The 17,180-nt window shown below is 41.1% G+C and overlaps 1 protein-coding gene across 1 annotated transcript in view; it reads right to left on the reverse strand.

Moving 5' to 3' along the window:
• The window catches only part of LOC125311489 (hyaluronan-binding protein 2-like), a 106,130-nt gene that overhangs the window by 49,970 nt on the left and 38,980 nt on the right, over nt 1-17,180 (reverse strand). The window contains exons 8-9 of the mRNA XM_048269592.1: nt 5,793-5,881; nt 5,295-5,703 (exon numbers count right to left, since the gene is read on the reverse strand). Coding sequence (XP_048125549.1) covers nt 5,295-5,703; nt 5,793-5,881 — 498 coding nt within the window. The remainder of the gene's footprint in view (nt 1-5,294; nt 5,704-5,792; nt 5,882-17,180) is intronic.

Raw genomic sequence — 17,180 nt, forward strand, 5'->3', positions numbered from 1 at the left:
TGAATGAAAAACTATGAATATTGAACAACTTGAAGCTACATCTATAGCCTACGTGTGAACATGCTTAACAAAATATGGGAACAAAACATGGGAACTAAACGTGCATTACAAATATAATCAGTGGGAGCCCTGCTTATGGAATGATGGAAGACAGTGACACCCTCAGTGTGTTTGAAATGTCCAGTCGATTAGCAATTTGGTCTTAGTTGCAGTCATTGCGAAAACCCGCCTCGCGTGGTGGGAAATGGTAGCAACGTCTTCAGCTTTTACGGCTATCTCGGGATATTCTGCTTTGTTATTGATCCAAAACCCGCCAGAGAGGTTTCCTTATAGACACTCTTAAGACCACCGTCATTTGCAATTTCGATCAACTGCTCTTCCTCCTAAGCTGACAAGTTAGGACTATTTGGGATATTGACAAATGGGTTGTGGACCCACTCATTGGTTTGCCGTGGATCTTTGGAGGATGGGAAGTAACGCTCAAACTCATTTGAAAGCGCAACAAGGTGATCGGCGCACCAGCTGCGAGAGAAAGGGCCCTGCCTCAGTCTCTCCCAAAACCCCCACTACTGTTTGGAACATATCAAATACACCCGGTCCACTCGTCGTCCCCACAAATCAAGCTTGGCTTTTAAATGCAGCGACTTTATCTGCCAGTTTAAAGACAGTCGTCATTCTCCCCTGGAGTGACCGGTTGAGGTCATTAAGCAATCGAATATGTCACACAGGTAAGCGAAGTTTTGACACCCAGTCCTCATCACTAAAATGTGCAGCTTTTTTTCTGTAAGAAATCTCTGCGGCGGCTCTCTCAACTCAAACACTCTGGCCAGTGACCTGCTAAAGATGCTTGTTTTTTGTTGCTCATTCTAGCAGTTTAGCTAACTTCGTGTGACATACCGTTCGCCAAGAACTGATCAAGTGAAGTGAGCTGACCTGAAGCTGTGCAGCGCTGAAGGCAATATGTAAAAGTGTTGAAGGTGGGACAGACAGACGTAAGAAAATAGACCTTGCAAAATGCAAACATGCGTGCAATCAAACAACTGCATATAGGCCTATGGCATGTAAAAACGCGACATTATTGCGAATTAAATTTAGTTTAGTTTGCATGCATTTTTTTTTAAACTCATGTCATAGGCTACGGCCCGGTTAGGAATGTCCTGCAGCCCGGTGGTTGGGGACCGCTGGTTTAGACTATCTATAGATCTAGCCTACCTGTTGAGCCACGGTTATGCTTTCAGAGACGGTGAGAGGGTTCAAGAGCACCCCCTGTCTGTGGAATTTTCTAAATTTTCTCTCATTTGCGATGCTTCAGAAGCCGTCCCAGGTGCATTCCCCCCACATTTCCCCGGCTTCAGGTATGCTTTGACTATTATTGAGTATTTTTCACGCTGAAGTGTCAACCTGGTAGGTCAAATACCTGGCAGATGAGGTTCAACTAAACTAAACCTATATATATGATATCACACTGATTCACACATCAGGTGAACATGTGGAATCTAAGCTTTCCAATGATATTAGCGCCAAGTTGCTGTGATAAATGGTTCGCGAGAAAATTAACATTGAACCGACGTGCAATTTAGGCTAATCATATTTGCTTTTTGCACACAGTGCACACCCATTACTCTCGGTTTAATATTTCACTAACCCTTCACACAACACGTGGCAAACCCAATATCACAATAAACAGCAAACCGTACCGAATACGAGGATATAAAGATGCCTCTGTGCAATGAGTGGTTCCTGAGTAATCCGGTTTTGAAATTGCAACACATTTCTACATAGCCTCATTGGGGCGAAATTATAATGTATTCTAATGTAAACTATTTGTATCAGTAGGCCTACATACATTTTTGTAAATTGCTCAGCCATAGATTATCCCACTATCATGGTTCTTATAGTGTCAGGTTCCAGCCAACCCCATTACAGATACATGAATACATTTATATTGGCATGCTTCCTAGTGACATTAATGCAAAAATATGAAGAAAATCAAATAACGAGACACAAATATTGATATAAAGCCTGACATAAGCCATATGCAAACATTCACATCATGCAGATATGGGGACATCCTGAAAAAGGAATAGCATGTAGGCTATAGGCTATGGCCATTACAATGACCAATATATTAAATATAATATAACCAATATAATAAACTAGCTGAATAACACAGGTAACCACTTCTGCATAATTTCATGGAGTGCTGAAATGTACACACATTTTTGAACATTTCTGAACTGTGAAATGTAGCATATGTTTTTGTGGTTGTGAACTTATTGCAATATTACCATAACTATTCCACCTGTGTGTGCATGGTTATAATTCTGAAGTGCAACATAGCTACAACACAAATATTTCCATAAAAATAAGCAAGTCTGACCTCTGAATTTATTTTGAAAGTGCACCTGATTGATGCATTTAAAAGTTAAAATATACAAACATTTCTTAAATTCTTACAAAACACCCACCCACTTTTTAAAATTGTTAGTTTGGACCCCCCCACTTTTGCCGTGCGAAATACCAGTGCTGTTTTCAGCATCTGTTTAGTGCTTCATTGTCATTTTCATTGGATTCTCCCATTTGCGCGTAAATCACTCATAAACTTTTTTTTTTTGTTACACGCATTCTCCCATTCCTCTTCTGTCACACACACAGTGTTCAAGTGTTATTTAAATAAACTCCTGGTGTACCTACAAACTTTTCAATGTCTCGTTTTATGAGTTTCTGACAGCGTTACTCGACCAGGGTTCGACCAAGGGAAAACAGGTTCTGGGAGGGTGTTTGGCTCGGGGTCATGGTGCAAAGGACCCTAGGGTGAAATTACTCCGAACCATCGCTTTAACAGCATCACGTCACTAACCACAGCTAAGACTGCACAATCTCTATTCACTCTGTTGGATATCTGAAGCCAGTTTGTCTACTTAGATACTGTAAATCCTCAAATTATGGCCGGGGTCTTAAGACAAAGTACAGGCCTTTAGGGGCAGGATTGTATTCGAGACAGCCCTTTATTTCTTATGCGAGTTTTATTTTGAGACATGCGTTTCTTGGAGCGGCATACTGGTAGGCCTTCAAAAGCATGACATTTTCGGTTTAGTTTGATATTTAATTTACTTTTGGACTGTTTGATTATATTGTTAAATGTTGGGACTGATGGGCACTGAAATCTGGGGAGGTATTTGATGATCACTATTACGTTCCATGTAGTTGAAAGAGTGTCGGGATTTCAAACAAACCATCCGCTTTCATACGTTCATTGAACGTCTGCGGTGCTGTAATGGAAACCTTATTGCGTAGCCAAGTAGCCTATTGAGTTATTTTTAAATTATGCATGATTTACTTTTTATTAATTTCGTAGGCTGGCTTTATTTTGTTATATAGAAGTATCTAAATAACCTGTTAAAATGTACCAGAATTCAGGAAATTGCATCTAGTCCAAAAAAATGTTTATGGGGGAGGACCCCCATACCCCCCCTCTGAAAATGTCCCACCCACTTTCACAATGCCTCCGACGCCCATGGTCCTAGTAGTAGGCTAGATCCCTTTGATACCAATGTTCATTTAACTCTGGGAGCAAGCTCACAAGCCAACGGAGAGTTGCTAGACTAGCCCTGAAGCAAATGTAATTTGTAATTTGCTGCCACTAGGGTGTGTCTACATTTCTAAGCTACCAAAATGCACCAGAATACAGGAAATCACATCAAACAAATGAAAAAAATTCTGGGGGAGGACCACCAGAACCCCCCTTCCATATATGCGACAATTAGTGGGGAGCCCTTAATACATGTGGGCCCAGGGGCCCGAAAGTTCATAATCCGTCCATGCCTGGTCCCTACACCTGAGAACCACTGATGTACGTCTTTTTACTGTACGGTATAATGCTGAATGAGCCAAACAAAAATTTCCGCAGCAAAAGTTTGGTTGGCCCCACCAAATCTCACTCCAAGGTTTTTTGAAAAGTTGGCAGCCCTGAACATACGTGCATCTAAATGAGCTATGTACCATAAATTACATTTTACCGTGAATGTGTGTAATGTTACAAATCCGCTTGGAGCTTCAGTGGAATTTTGATTTCATGAAGATGTGCCGCGTGAGTGGCCACCCACCAGCCCAGCATCAAACTCCGAGCGCACAGTAAAGAAAATAGGATTTTGAGTAGATGCTCCTGCTAAGAACCAAACCAGACTTTGTTCAAATATACACATCTATGGCTTCTGGAAAATGTAAGGTTCATTTATCAAATGTTATTTTGAAGTATTAAAAAACATCTTTATTTTAGAATTTCTGAACGAAAGGGGCTGAAATTGAAATTGGAGCTTTTACGACAGTTATTTAAGTAGCCTAGGCTATTTCACACTATCGATAGCATAAAACACACTGGCAGGAATAATTTAGTGGGACGCTTGTCTATGTTAATTAACTCATAAGTTCACACTTTTAATTTTAGCTGACTTCTTGGCGACCTCTGGACAGAGTTAGCCTACTGACAGGCATACATCTTTAATACGGACGTAACCGCTATCTCTAAACTTTGTGTACTAGCAAAAACTGCTGTGCTTTTGTGCTTTCATAGCCATTCCATTCTATGATGTTTCTCGACTTCACACACAACGTGTTGACCCCCCCTTTACCTTGACACCACCCCTAGCCCCGCTCTAGCATCAAGTGGCCCAACGTTTAGGGTGGGCCAGAAATCAGGGGGCAGTAGCACCAATATAGCCCCCAAGTGGCACCAGTTAGCACCCGCACCAAGGTGTGAAAGCAATTATCCCCGGCACGGCCTGGCCTAGCTCGCTTTGGCTCGATGGTCTGAAGCTGGCTATTGTGGTGCTGCAACCATGGTGTTTCTTGATTATTACGCTGGAATGAGAGTATAGTTCCATGTCAAATCAGCCTAGAAAATCGCGTTGTTTCATTTTCCGTTGGTCTTATTACACTTTTTAACTTGAGAGAAGACAAGTTTTGAATAGGAAAATTACCGGAAATCTTAATCACTTTTAAACGTGATGCTAGCAGGCGAGATTAATAAGAAACTAATTGGACTAATAAGAAACTTGGACTAATTTGATTCAATGATCTATGCTAAGGCTGGAGCTAAAAGAGTTATCGCCAGACTCAGATAATGGCTGGATGAACTGGAGAAAGATGGCTGGATGAACTGGAGAAAGGTAACAATTAATTGTTTAACTCAAGGGGAGGTGGAAAATTAGTTTAATTCCCCAAATGGTGGAATTTTGATAATCTGTTTAACAGTCTATTAAAATAGTATTGACATACTGTATGTATTTACTTACATGCAGTGGGCAGCTGTCAGCATCCAGCAACTCTGAATAAGAACCGCTCCACAGATATGCCTGAAATCCTGATTTGAGCCTTTGAGCCGCACCTGTAGAGAAGCTTGCCATGGATGGGCGCCTGGGATAGCCTTCACACCACCATAAATCCGATTTAACATGCGCCGTGGTTGAGGCTTACCACAGGTGGCAAACTGTTTATTTGGGTCGGGGATATTCCCCTCTTGGGCTGCAGTGACTTCAGTTACAAGTATAGTGGTGGATGGTGGCTTCACTGGTACAGTTGTGGGTTGATTTGTAGGAACAACAGGCCCTGTAGAGATATAGGTTGGCTTCACTGGGGCTGTAAGTGTAGCTTTTGGATCTTCAGTGATGGGTTGGGGCTCAGTGGGATATGTAACAACAACATCTGTGAAAAATGTAAAATGTAAAACACCAACCACTGTCTGTAAGAAATATGTTTATGATATGAAGTTTCTGAACAATTCTAAAATATACCTGAACATTTCCTCACATCGCAGTGTTCCCATCTCAGTCGTTTCCCTCTTCTGATGAAGCACCAAGGTTTAACCTCACCATCTGGATTTCTGAGTTAGACAGTGTGAAATTGGCAAACAATTATGATGGAATTATTCATCAGTTGTAGCACATATGTTCATCAGTGCTTAGAAAAAAACATGAATTGGCAATTCACCTATTTCTGGTTAATAGGGCTGCAACAATTAATCGATGAATCGTTTAGTCGTCGACTATCTTGAATTTCCCCTTGGGGATCAATAAAGTATCTATCTATCTATCTATCTATTGAATTAATTGACAACTATTTTGATAATCAATTTATCGGTTTGTGTCATTTTTAGAAAATACATCAACATTCTCTGATTGTAGCTTCTTAAACTTCTTTATTTTATAAACTTCTGTATTTTATACATATACATCCCAACTTTTTCTGTTTTTAGGTTTTATTCACCATCAAAGAGGAGTAGAGAGTTACACGGCGTAAGGTGTGACGGGTGTCAGTCCAGGACTGCACATGTCCACTATGTCACATGCTTTTTGGCGAATACCCAAAAAATAGCAATATTCAGACTTGAATATCTCCGATGAGCAATCTCCTTTTTTCAAAATTCTTTCTGCACATGAAAGGGCCATCTGTGGACTTAAATCAAAAGAAAAATGCTCGGCCTTTTTATTATTTTTTTCGTGGCAACCGCCTAAATAGTGTGATCCAGCCAATGATTTCAAATACATATCTACTTCAATGATTTGTTGAAAATAATTCTTAGGTCATTTATGGTGGACAAATGGAGATATATTATCACCAATCATGTCTGCTGATCAAATCCAAGCTACATTTAATGTCCTGAGTGTAATATATTCCTTAAGGTAGCTCAAAATTACATCATCGGGTGACATACACCAGTATACACTGTAGATCTAATTTTTGCAAATGTGATATCTCCAACATATCTCAGGGCTAGAAACAGTCACTTGGACTCAAATAATGACTTGTAAGATTTTGATAGTCAAAGGTCAAGGTCACTGTGACCTTATGTACATCCCATTGTGGTGAATAAACCTCTAAAAATCCCTGACATAATTGCAAATGTGATTCACACTGGCCCTTTCTGAAACCAATCCCTACCAACTCCCCTAAGTTATGATGTGCACTCAGGTGGGAATCACCCTTACAGATAAATCGAGTTCTCCATGTAAATGGGAAAATGTTGGAGTTATTTTATCACTTTTGGGTGCTATAGGCTAGTTGGAACTGCTCACCTCAATGAACTATGATAAGCTATGCTAACAGTGGGTGCTTCAGACTGAGGTACTGCACACACACAGATGAGAAGGGTATGTATCATCTTATCTAACTCTGGCAGAGACAATAAGATAATTTCCCAAAATGTTGGCGTGTTCCTTTAACACTTGGTTAGGAGTGCAAGTGGCTAGGGAGAGAGTGTAGCTAGTTTCGGAAAGGGCCTTTCACTCACAGATAACAAATTAATTTGAATTTGATGGTCAAAGCTCATAGGTCAGGGTCATTGTGACCTCACATTCTTGTGAGGAATGCCTATAGGAAGTTTTTTTTTCTTTCAAATTCGGCACACACAGTCACTTACACAAGATGAACTGATTAGATGTGAGTGGCCAATGTTACTGTGACCTCTCAAAAAAACAACATGGGCCTACTGTATTTTTACACCTTGAACACAATATCCTGGAAACACCTTGAGGGAGTTATTTCAAATTTAGCACAACTTAGGCCCTGTACACACATAACCAGATATTTTATGTGTGGGTCTTTCGTCCACACATAAACAGTATTTTAGCCCACACAGATATTTTTTTAAAACCTTCTAAAGAGAATGCTGGTTTACTTGGATCTGTGGACATCCAAAATGGAGATTTTTACGAACAAGTATATACGTATTTATACTCTTTTGATCCTGTGAGGGAAATTTGGTCTCTGCATTTATCCCAATTTGTGAATTAGTGAAACACACATAACAGTGAGGTGAAGCACACACTAATCCCGACGCAGTGAGCTGCCTGCTACAGCGGCGCTCGGGGAGCAGCTAGGGGTTAGGTGTCTTGCTCAAGGGCACTTCAGCCGTTCCTACTGGTCGGGGTTCGAACCGGCAACCCTTCGGTTACAAGGCCAAAGCACTAACCAGTAGGCCACGGCTGCCCCCTTGGACAAGGACGTGATGGTTACTTTGGGTATTGGGTGGGCTTTACTTGTTTCGTAGCCTACTGTACCTCGATGTCCATCCATTATTATACCCCAATTATTTTAACAATATAATCATGCTGTATCGTTGGTATGAAAGAATATATTTATTATTAAATTATCGGAGGTGGCGGAACTGCGTTCCTCCCACTTTAATTCCTGCATATGACCGCTGTCTACTGTGTTGGGGTATTGGGACAGTGCTAATTGAGTAATGCCAAGCTAGATTAACATTTTCCAATGTTAAAACCATTTATCACATGAAAAATAACATTGTTATTATCATGTGATAATAATAACAATACTCTGTGTTTCCAGGGGCCTGTTGCAGAAAAGCAGAATTAAGACATCCGGGATAGGTTACTGAGCTGCGCTCAATGAATCCAAAACAAGAACGTACAGGCTTAATTGGTTGCACAACGAGCAAGCCAGGATGAACAGACACGGATTCATCAAGCCAGGTGAAACCCTGTCAATCCTGGATAAGTGCGCGCTCACGGCTCCCTCAAATAGACCCCGCCACCGATCACAGATTCACTGATTCACCATGGCAACTAGAGCGGCTTCATTGCTTCTTCTACGGTGTGAAGTAGGTAGATAGCCTTCTCACAACAGCAACACCTCTGTTAAGGAGAATATTGCAACTAGTTCCGCGACCACCACGCATGAAATGGTTAGGCTCTCCCGTGACGTCACATTGTCGCATGACAGGTCGGGAATGGCGAGTATGTAAAAGTTAATTAATGATCACAAACGTTTAAATAATGACAGTGGGTCTAGGTATATGTGATAACAATGTGTAGTGGGCAGTGGAATAACTATTGGTTTCTGTTTGTGGTGACTGCTGACTGAGATAAGGGATGAGATTAAATAGATCCTGGAACTTAGCCTGGTCTGGAGCAGGCTAGCTCCACAGAATAAATCGCCATGGTGATTTATACCATAACATATCCTGCTGCCCCCTATCCTGCTTTTGTGCAACTGGATCACAGATAAATTGAGCCAGGATAACCAAGATATCCCAGCTTAATCCCTTATCCTAGTTTTGTGCAATAGGCCCCAGGATATCATGTTCAAGTTGTAAAAATATTTTTTAGTGAATAGTGAATTTTTTTTTTTTGAGGACGGTCACTGAAAGGAGCTGTAACAAATATCGGAGGCTGCTGAAAAGGCAAGCCAATGGCTATGGCACTCACATGCTATTTGGGGTCATGTTGTAACCTGAATTGACTCACGCTGCTGCTGTGTTTCTGGAGTGGTAGTCACACCTTATGCCTTGTAACTCCAGTTTTAAACTAACCTTGGATGGATCTTTGATGGCATGGATCGTTACTTTGCTGTGTTTAAATCTGACAGCAGGAGGGATGTCAACATTTTATGCAATTTTAGGCCAGGCCTTTTTTTTTAGTTTTTTTGGCCTAAAACAAGGACGGGGGCCTAACTCCCCCTGGGTTGTTTCAAATTTTGTACTATTTTGGCTTTTTGAGTTCTTAGGTGGACCCTTCAAACTGTCCAAGTCTCATCAAAATCGGTGACGTAGCATGTGTCACCCCCGCCTGGTCCTCTCATGGACACACTCTTAACTACTCCTCTTTGATGGTGAATAAAACCTAAAAACAGAAAAAGTTGGGATGTATAAAATGAAGATAATATAAGTCTCGTAAACCCATATTTAGCAGCAAAAATGACATAGAGAACATATCAAATGTTGAAAATGAAAATTTGGACTATTTCATGGAAAATATGTTAATTTTGAATTTGATGCCAGATGTTTTTAAAAAAAAAAAAAAAGTTGGGACAGGAGCATGTTTACCACTGTGCTGCTTCACCTCTTTATTTAACAAAATTGTGTAAATGTTTAGGAACTGAGACCATTTGGTAGAGTTTTGAGAATGAAATGTTGTCCCATTACAGGAATTCAGTTGCTCAACAGTATGGGATTCTTTGTCATGTTTTTCATTCCATTATGCACCTAATTTGACAAATCTGGACTGTAGACGGGTCATTTTAGCACCTGAACTCTTCCTCTATGGAGAAATACTATTTAAATATGTGCAGAATTAATTTTCTCCTCTCCTCTTTAGCCCAGATGAGTCCATGATTTCCAGAAAAGACAAGTTTTTTGTAAATTATTTTTTGTTGGTTTTCTTTTCAAGCTGATAATATACAATGTCAATATGCATAGAATGTCTTACAAATGACAACATTAGAATCATAAGACCTAAAAAGCATAACTCATTCAGTGTTTCCCAGAGAATTGAATTTCATTTGTGGTGGTTGGTTTTCAGAATTAACTTGAATGCAACAGTTTTTAACAAATTAGCACAGCGTGGTTTTGATGCTAACCAGATTTAAGCACAACCTGGAAAATCATTGTGTGGTGGTCAATGTTGATATTGTGGTGGGCCGCCACAGATAAGTCAATGTATGGGAAACACTGTCATTAACAATCATTGTTTAAGTTCTGGGTCAAATTCTGGACTTGAATACATTTACACACGCACACACACTTATAGACATAGTACAAGACACAGATTGGAGTAGGACAAAAGATGTCTCTGCCAGTGATAAATTGTGGGAGGGGTAGAGGATTTCCACCCGAGTAGGATCAATCTCTTAGCCTAAAGGGTGGCAAATGCTATAAAGTCAGCCTGCTGGCATCGATCACAGAGGGGGTTTATGTGAGGGTAAATCCTAGAGAGCTTCTCTTTACTCCAGTGAATGCGAACTGCACTCATGGGTCCAGTTCCAATCCACTCCTTTCCTCTTGAGATTGTTAAGAGGTGATGCCAGGTCTGATGAATGGTGTGGTGTGGTGAATGAATTTGTGGTACCAGCCCTAGGAAATGTTTGTAGAGCCTTCACATCCTGTGGCACTAGGAAGTCTGACACCCTCTGTGTCTTAGCTGGGTCCACCTCCACGCCTCGGTCTGAGACAATGTGCCCCAGGAACTTTAACTCCTGCTTGAAGAAATGACACTTCTTCATGTTCAGGCTCAGAGTCGTCTATGTAAACACAACATCTTTCCTCTCAACTCCCCCAAGACCCTCTCCATTAGCCGCTGGAATGTGGCAGCGGCATTACGAAGTCCAAAAGGCATAGCTTTGATTTGGAATAGGCCAAGAGATGGGATAAAGGCCGTCTTTGGCTTACTCTCTTCAGTCAAGTCAAGTCAGATTTATTTTTAAAGCGCATTTAACATGCACATAGTGCAATCCAAAGCGCTCGACAAACAAGACACATAACAACAAGACAAAAGATGCCGGATGGAGCGGCGTAGTCGCCAGCGTACCCATGACATCAAGACAAGACAAATAAGTTTAAAAAATAACAAATACAAAAAATGCCGGACGGAGCGGCGTAGTCGCCAGCGTACCCGTGACACCAAGACATACAAGACAGACAACAAAACAAATAAACAAATAAAAAAAGAAAATATATTTTAAAAGGGGAAAAAGTGATGTTAAAATTAGTCCAATTTCCAAACCAGCTGAAAATGTCCAAGGGCAATGATGATCCGTGAAAACTGCGCACAGAGCTGTGTCTTCACAACCGATGCAATGCCAACAAAGTTCTTTAGCAACTGACCAACCTGGTGAATTCACTGGCAGTCTGGAGATAACGTTAACGTTAGAAGCTAGGCCTGCTAGACTGCAGTCTGGAGATGATGGAAGCACAGTCCAAAGTACTGAGCGATCGTGTAGATCCGCAATTCGGTGGACTTAACAGCGACCGTTTGTTGCTCCATGAGAATGCAGCTCTTCACCGTTAACGTTAGTCTGCAGTTGGCAAGGCAGCTTGCAGGTCAGCAACAGCTCGGCGGCCACGGTAGATCTTTCGCAGAGTAGAGCCTAGGTCCGGCTGTCCCGAGAGATCCCCTCGACCAGACAGTGAAGTGCACTGTTCACGGATGGATGAAAGGATGTCAGAGGTCCAGTTAGTCTGCAGTTGGCATGGCAGCTCGCAGGTCAGCAACAGCTCGGCGGCCACGGCAGATCTTTCACAGAGTAGCCTCGGTCCACCACAACTGGCACTACGTTGAAGTTTACGAGCTACTAAAATTTATCGGGTTGCACCACGGAAATAGTTTCAACGTAACACTAAGTTATGACTTAAATTACACACTAACTTACACCTAGGGAGGTGTAAGGTCCATCGTAGGTAATTTGTTAACATGGTTTTCTCATTTAAATGGTGGGAATTAGGGCTGGGATAAACGATTATTTTTTTAAACGATTAATCTAGCGATTATTTTTTCGATGCATCGATTAATCTAACAATTCATTTTTTCAGTCCGATTCGATTTCGATTCGATTATCTCCCCATTAATTGACTAATAGCAACTTATACATGTTGATTTACAAATCTGAATGAAAAAACATGAATTCCTTAACATTGGACATATTCCATAATAAAACACAATACAAGTGCAAAGTAATGCATTCTTAGTCAGAGGTAGCATTCAGTTCAGTTCAGTAGTGTATACACAGGTTTCCCGTTTACCAACAAAACTAGATGCGCGCAGCCATGAGGCAGAAGACGCTTGGTGGCCGTCCACAACGTTATAAACTTAACCTAAATAGTCGGCTGCTGTAAGCTACAATCGGATTTTTTTGTATACCCCTGTTGTCTCAATGATATTAACATCTCATTTCAGACTATATTTCAAAGTTTGACGTTCATTTGGATTATTAATATAACATCGTATTTTGTCATTTTTGGCGAAGACATGCATTCCGTTAGGGATATTGAACATATTTAACTTATATTGAACATGTTTGAATCATGTTTTTATTCACTGGAAATCGTATGGACCTAGCAGTACAAATAGGCTACCAAACATCTACCTATCATTACCACACAAAGCATACATTTAGTTGCTGTGGATTGATCTGTTATCAGAGATTTCATTAGCCATATTTGAAAATGTTAACGTTACCTTTACCTTCACTAGTTATCCACTGTGGTAGCCTATGTTAGGCCAAGTGGTGGCTGAAATATTCCCAAAGCATATATACAACAAAATAAAGTCTGTTATTTACAAATACAGTGTTATTTTATTCCATACAACAAAGTAATTGCGGAGGAAGTCAAACCTAAACGCGGCTTTATCATATAACGTTACAGCGAACTTTAACGCTACCAGCGGTAAAAACGTCATTCTATGCGACAATATTTTGATTTAGTAGCTACAAACTATGGTGTACCTTAAGTAGCAATGGTGCAACAGGTCGACCGTTCTACTGGTGCAACTGGCTGCAGAACCACAGGGGATGACAAGGCTGAGAGGGTTCTATGATGTTGTCTTTTAGAATCTTCTCTACATGCTCCTCAATGACTCTTTTTTTCAGGGGAGACACCCGATAGGCCTTGGACCTGACTGGACAAAGATGGCATGCTTTTTTCACATTGGTCTTGCCCAGATAATTCGAGGTAACCAATAATCAAGTTGTTGGAGCCCTTCCGGACAGTCAGTGTCATAACACGACACCGAGTCCGCCATATAAATGGACACCTGGCAAGGAGGTAATTCCCCTGGAGGCAAAGCATAGTAGAGGTGAACACCTTGTGATGAGGTGAGTGTGTCCTGATTTCTTTCACTAGAATGGTCTCGCTGTTGTTTGAAGCCATAATAGGTGTAACCTCCATTGGTTTTCAGCTCGTAACTGTTTTTGGCCAGGTTGAGGATGACACCAGTGGCAGCGAGGAAGTCCAGACCTAAGATCATAGGAAACGCCATCTTCCATTACATGGACTTCCACAGCCCACTGTTTGCCGTGCCAGTCGAGATAGATTGTTTTCTTCCCCAGGGCTTGGTGAACAGGTCCATCCGCCATGATGAATCTCTGGCTCTTTGCCGGTAGGAAAACTTCCTCTACTGGCATCACCTAGCACCACAGACTCTCCTTCATCAACGTGAAGGTGCTACCAGTTCCAATACAGCCTCTCCCTGTCTGCCTCTGATGGTAATAGGCACTAACAGGAGACCATGTTGTTCTTTATTGTATGCTTGATGTTGCACCACACTGAGCTCTGCTGTACCGCAATGGATTTTTTTCTCTGATGCTTTTTTCCCTTGCTTTTCAGAAATACGAATAGCATCCACTTCTAACTATACATTGATGCAAACAGCATACCTTACCTTAACCTGTGACGTAACAACAAAAACATGTTGCTCATTTTTTTATTTTTTTTTATTACATTGTGTGATCAATATGCCAGAGTAAATGCAAATAGCATACATTGATATTTGTGCCAGACGGGGGGTACGAATAGAATTCACTTCTAATTGCAGCAGGGTACGAATAGTATACACTACTAATTGTACCAGGGGTGCAAATAGCCTTACCCTAATTTAAATACACTTATGGGGTGGGTGCGATTGCGTTTTCTAAAGAATCTCCCGTCTTGGTTTTGTAAAGAAATTAATATTAAGTGACACACGCGTAAAAGGACGAAAAAATCGTCTGATATTTAGCAGGCTATGATATAGGCCTAAAGACTGGAATTTAATTATAGGCCTATTGTTGTAATGGTAGGATACCTACATAGTTTACACAATAATTATATACAATAATTATAGTGTTAGAAATATTGTATATCAATGCATTTATTGACCCAAAGTCGTGGTAGTATTCAATGCATTCTAATCCATTGTCAATCACTTCCGGAAACATTTTGAAGTTTACATGAACCACGTGACCTTAACGAATTTTAACTCTACCTCTACCTTTATTTGGCTCTGGAACAACCTATTCTGATCTTGCTGTTTGTCTCACGATACAGCCCATACCGAAACTATAGAAAGCCCCAGACAAATAGGCAAGATGTTTTGTGGTGCGTCAGAAAATGAGACATTTTATTTATTTATTTTCCCGAAAAGTGGGGTAGCCACTGGCCTAGTGACCCAGTGACGTTGGACCCCCGAAGCGCACTAAGACACTTGTCATTTTCCTGGTAGACAGACCCATGGCAAGACAGGCAACTGTATTCTGTTCCCAGAGCATGCTTTATCTGTCTATGATCTGCAGGCTTAGGGCCTCCTTGACGATGATATTGCCCGCAGATAATTTGCGGCACAATTGAATGGTAGCCTATTATCCTGGTCAAGTGCCATACACACATGCTATATATTGTTTGGTTTTTTTTCGGCAGAGTCTAGGCTACCCAAATCTGCCACAATTTCATGTATTGATACTTGCATTGATTTCATTTTGATTTTTAAAATATAAAAAGCGCATTATAAAATTCTTATATTTTGACATGTGCCTCACCACTGCAAGATGGCAGCTCAACTTGCCTTTCAGGTGTGTGTAGGGCAGACTGTCCTGAATCTGGCAATATCATTGCCATGGTGGAGGGATCTGGGGCTGAGCAAATGTGAAAAAGATGTGGTGTGTGCCTTACGGAAATAAATGCCATTTTTTATTTAGCCCTATGAGCCCTACTCTATGTTTGGCCATTCTCACTATCTTTAGTTATAAGCATTTATCCAGGTCAAGTGTCATTTACATATACTATTTTTTCAGCACAGTCTAGGCTACCCAGATCTGCCACCATTTCATACATTAGTACTTACATTGATTTGATTTTGATTTTTCAATAATACAAAGACAAATATAGCTGCAAGCAACAATGAGGGGGCCAAGCAGAATAGGCCGGAGTAGCCACGGCGACAAGATAGAACTCAGACACCCGCGATCAACACTTTCAACAAGTGTCACATCAAAACATAACTGACTTTGTTGGGCTGAAACAGGGCTGAGTATTGCTTCCGCCTCCGCCAGCCAGCCCCCCCCACCTAATCACCCCTGCCCCGCCCCACCCTGTCCCACCCGGGCCCTGCCGTTGCATGCACGCATTAGAATGAACTGGATGGAACATGTTGTCATCAGTTTCACATCAAAAAATAAAAGATCGATAAAACACATCAGCAACTACAGATCAAAATGCAATATTGCTAATTACAGCGCCCCCTACAGGTCAAAGGTCACCAAATGTTTTGTGCGTCCTCCTTATGGGGTCATGAATCTATGTAGTAAGTTTGGTTATGATACATAGTAGGGTTGATAAGATATGAGCTTATTTCCTGTTTGGCGGCTTCACCACCAATTTCGATTGGCTGTTACGGAAGACTACTTTTGTCAATTGTTCCAGAAAGCAATATATTGATAGGTTATGGTCTGAAGATGGTCTGTGCCAATTTTGGTGAAGATCAGATGAATCAATTATGATGACATCACAAGTTGGCCTGGGTTGGCCTAAGGACCTCCAACAGTATTACCTGAAACCACTAGTGCATTTTAATTCTAAGCACAACAGCAGCTACAGGCCAAAAGGCATGTTTCTTAATTACAGCGCCCCCTAGAGGTCAAAGGTCACCAGATTTCTTGAGTGTCCCCCTGATTGGGTCCTGAGTACATGTACTAAGTTTGGTTATGACAGATGAATGGGTTGCTAAGATATGAGCTCACTTCCTGTTTGGCGGCTTCGCAGCAAATTTTGATTGGCTGTTACGGGCGAACGGTAATACTTCCGAAGACGAAAAGTGATGAAGATGATCTGTGTAAAATTTGGTGGGAACAAGAGAAAGTATGTGACCCCTGATACATTTTAAGGGTTTTTGATGAAATCAAAAAACGTCATAGGGTGCTTTGAACTCGGCTTGGTCCAAGGATTCCAACGATACCTGACTTTTGAAAATCGGACCTACGGGTTAAAAGTTACCCGTGATGGGTTCGAGAGAAGTATAACTGTAAAATGATCAATGGGTTGAACGAGAGAAGTATAGACTGTAATTCAAGCGAGTAATGGGTGCACAGGTGAACGCAGAGAAGTATAGACTGTAAATATGATGCAATTTGATTTAATTTCCTGATTTTTTTTTTACTTTCATACTTGATCGTACAGACAAATGCGTAGTCTCGTTGGAAAGCCCCACTTCTGCTCTGTCATGTTATAAAGGTTTAATCTCCCTGCGATGAAAAGTTCCGGAGCAATGTAACAAACAAGAAAGGGTGTGTTTTTTGACACACTTTGCATCAATCAAGACTTAAAAATCCTTCTCTTGCTCCCACTCAAATGGAGAATTATTGCCCGGTCTCACTGCTCCTATTCCTTTTAAGGCTATCAAAAGGGCGGCTTCACAGAA

This window comes from Alosa alosa, chromosome 18 (assembly GCF_017589495.1).
Source record: "Alosa alosa isolate M-15738 ecotype Scorff River chromosome 18, AALO_Geno_1.1, whole genome shotgun sequence".
NCBI lineage: Eukaryota > Metazoa > Chordata > Actinopteri > Clupeiformes > Clupeidae > Alosa > Alosa alosa.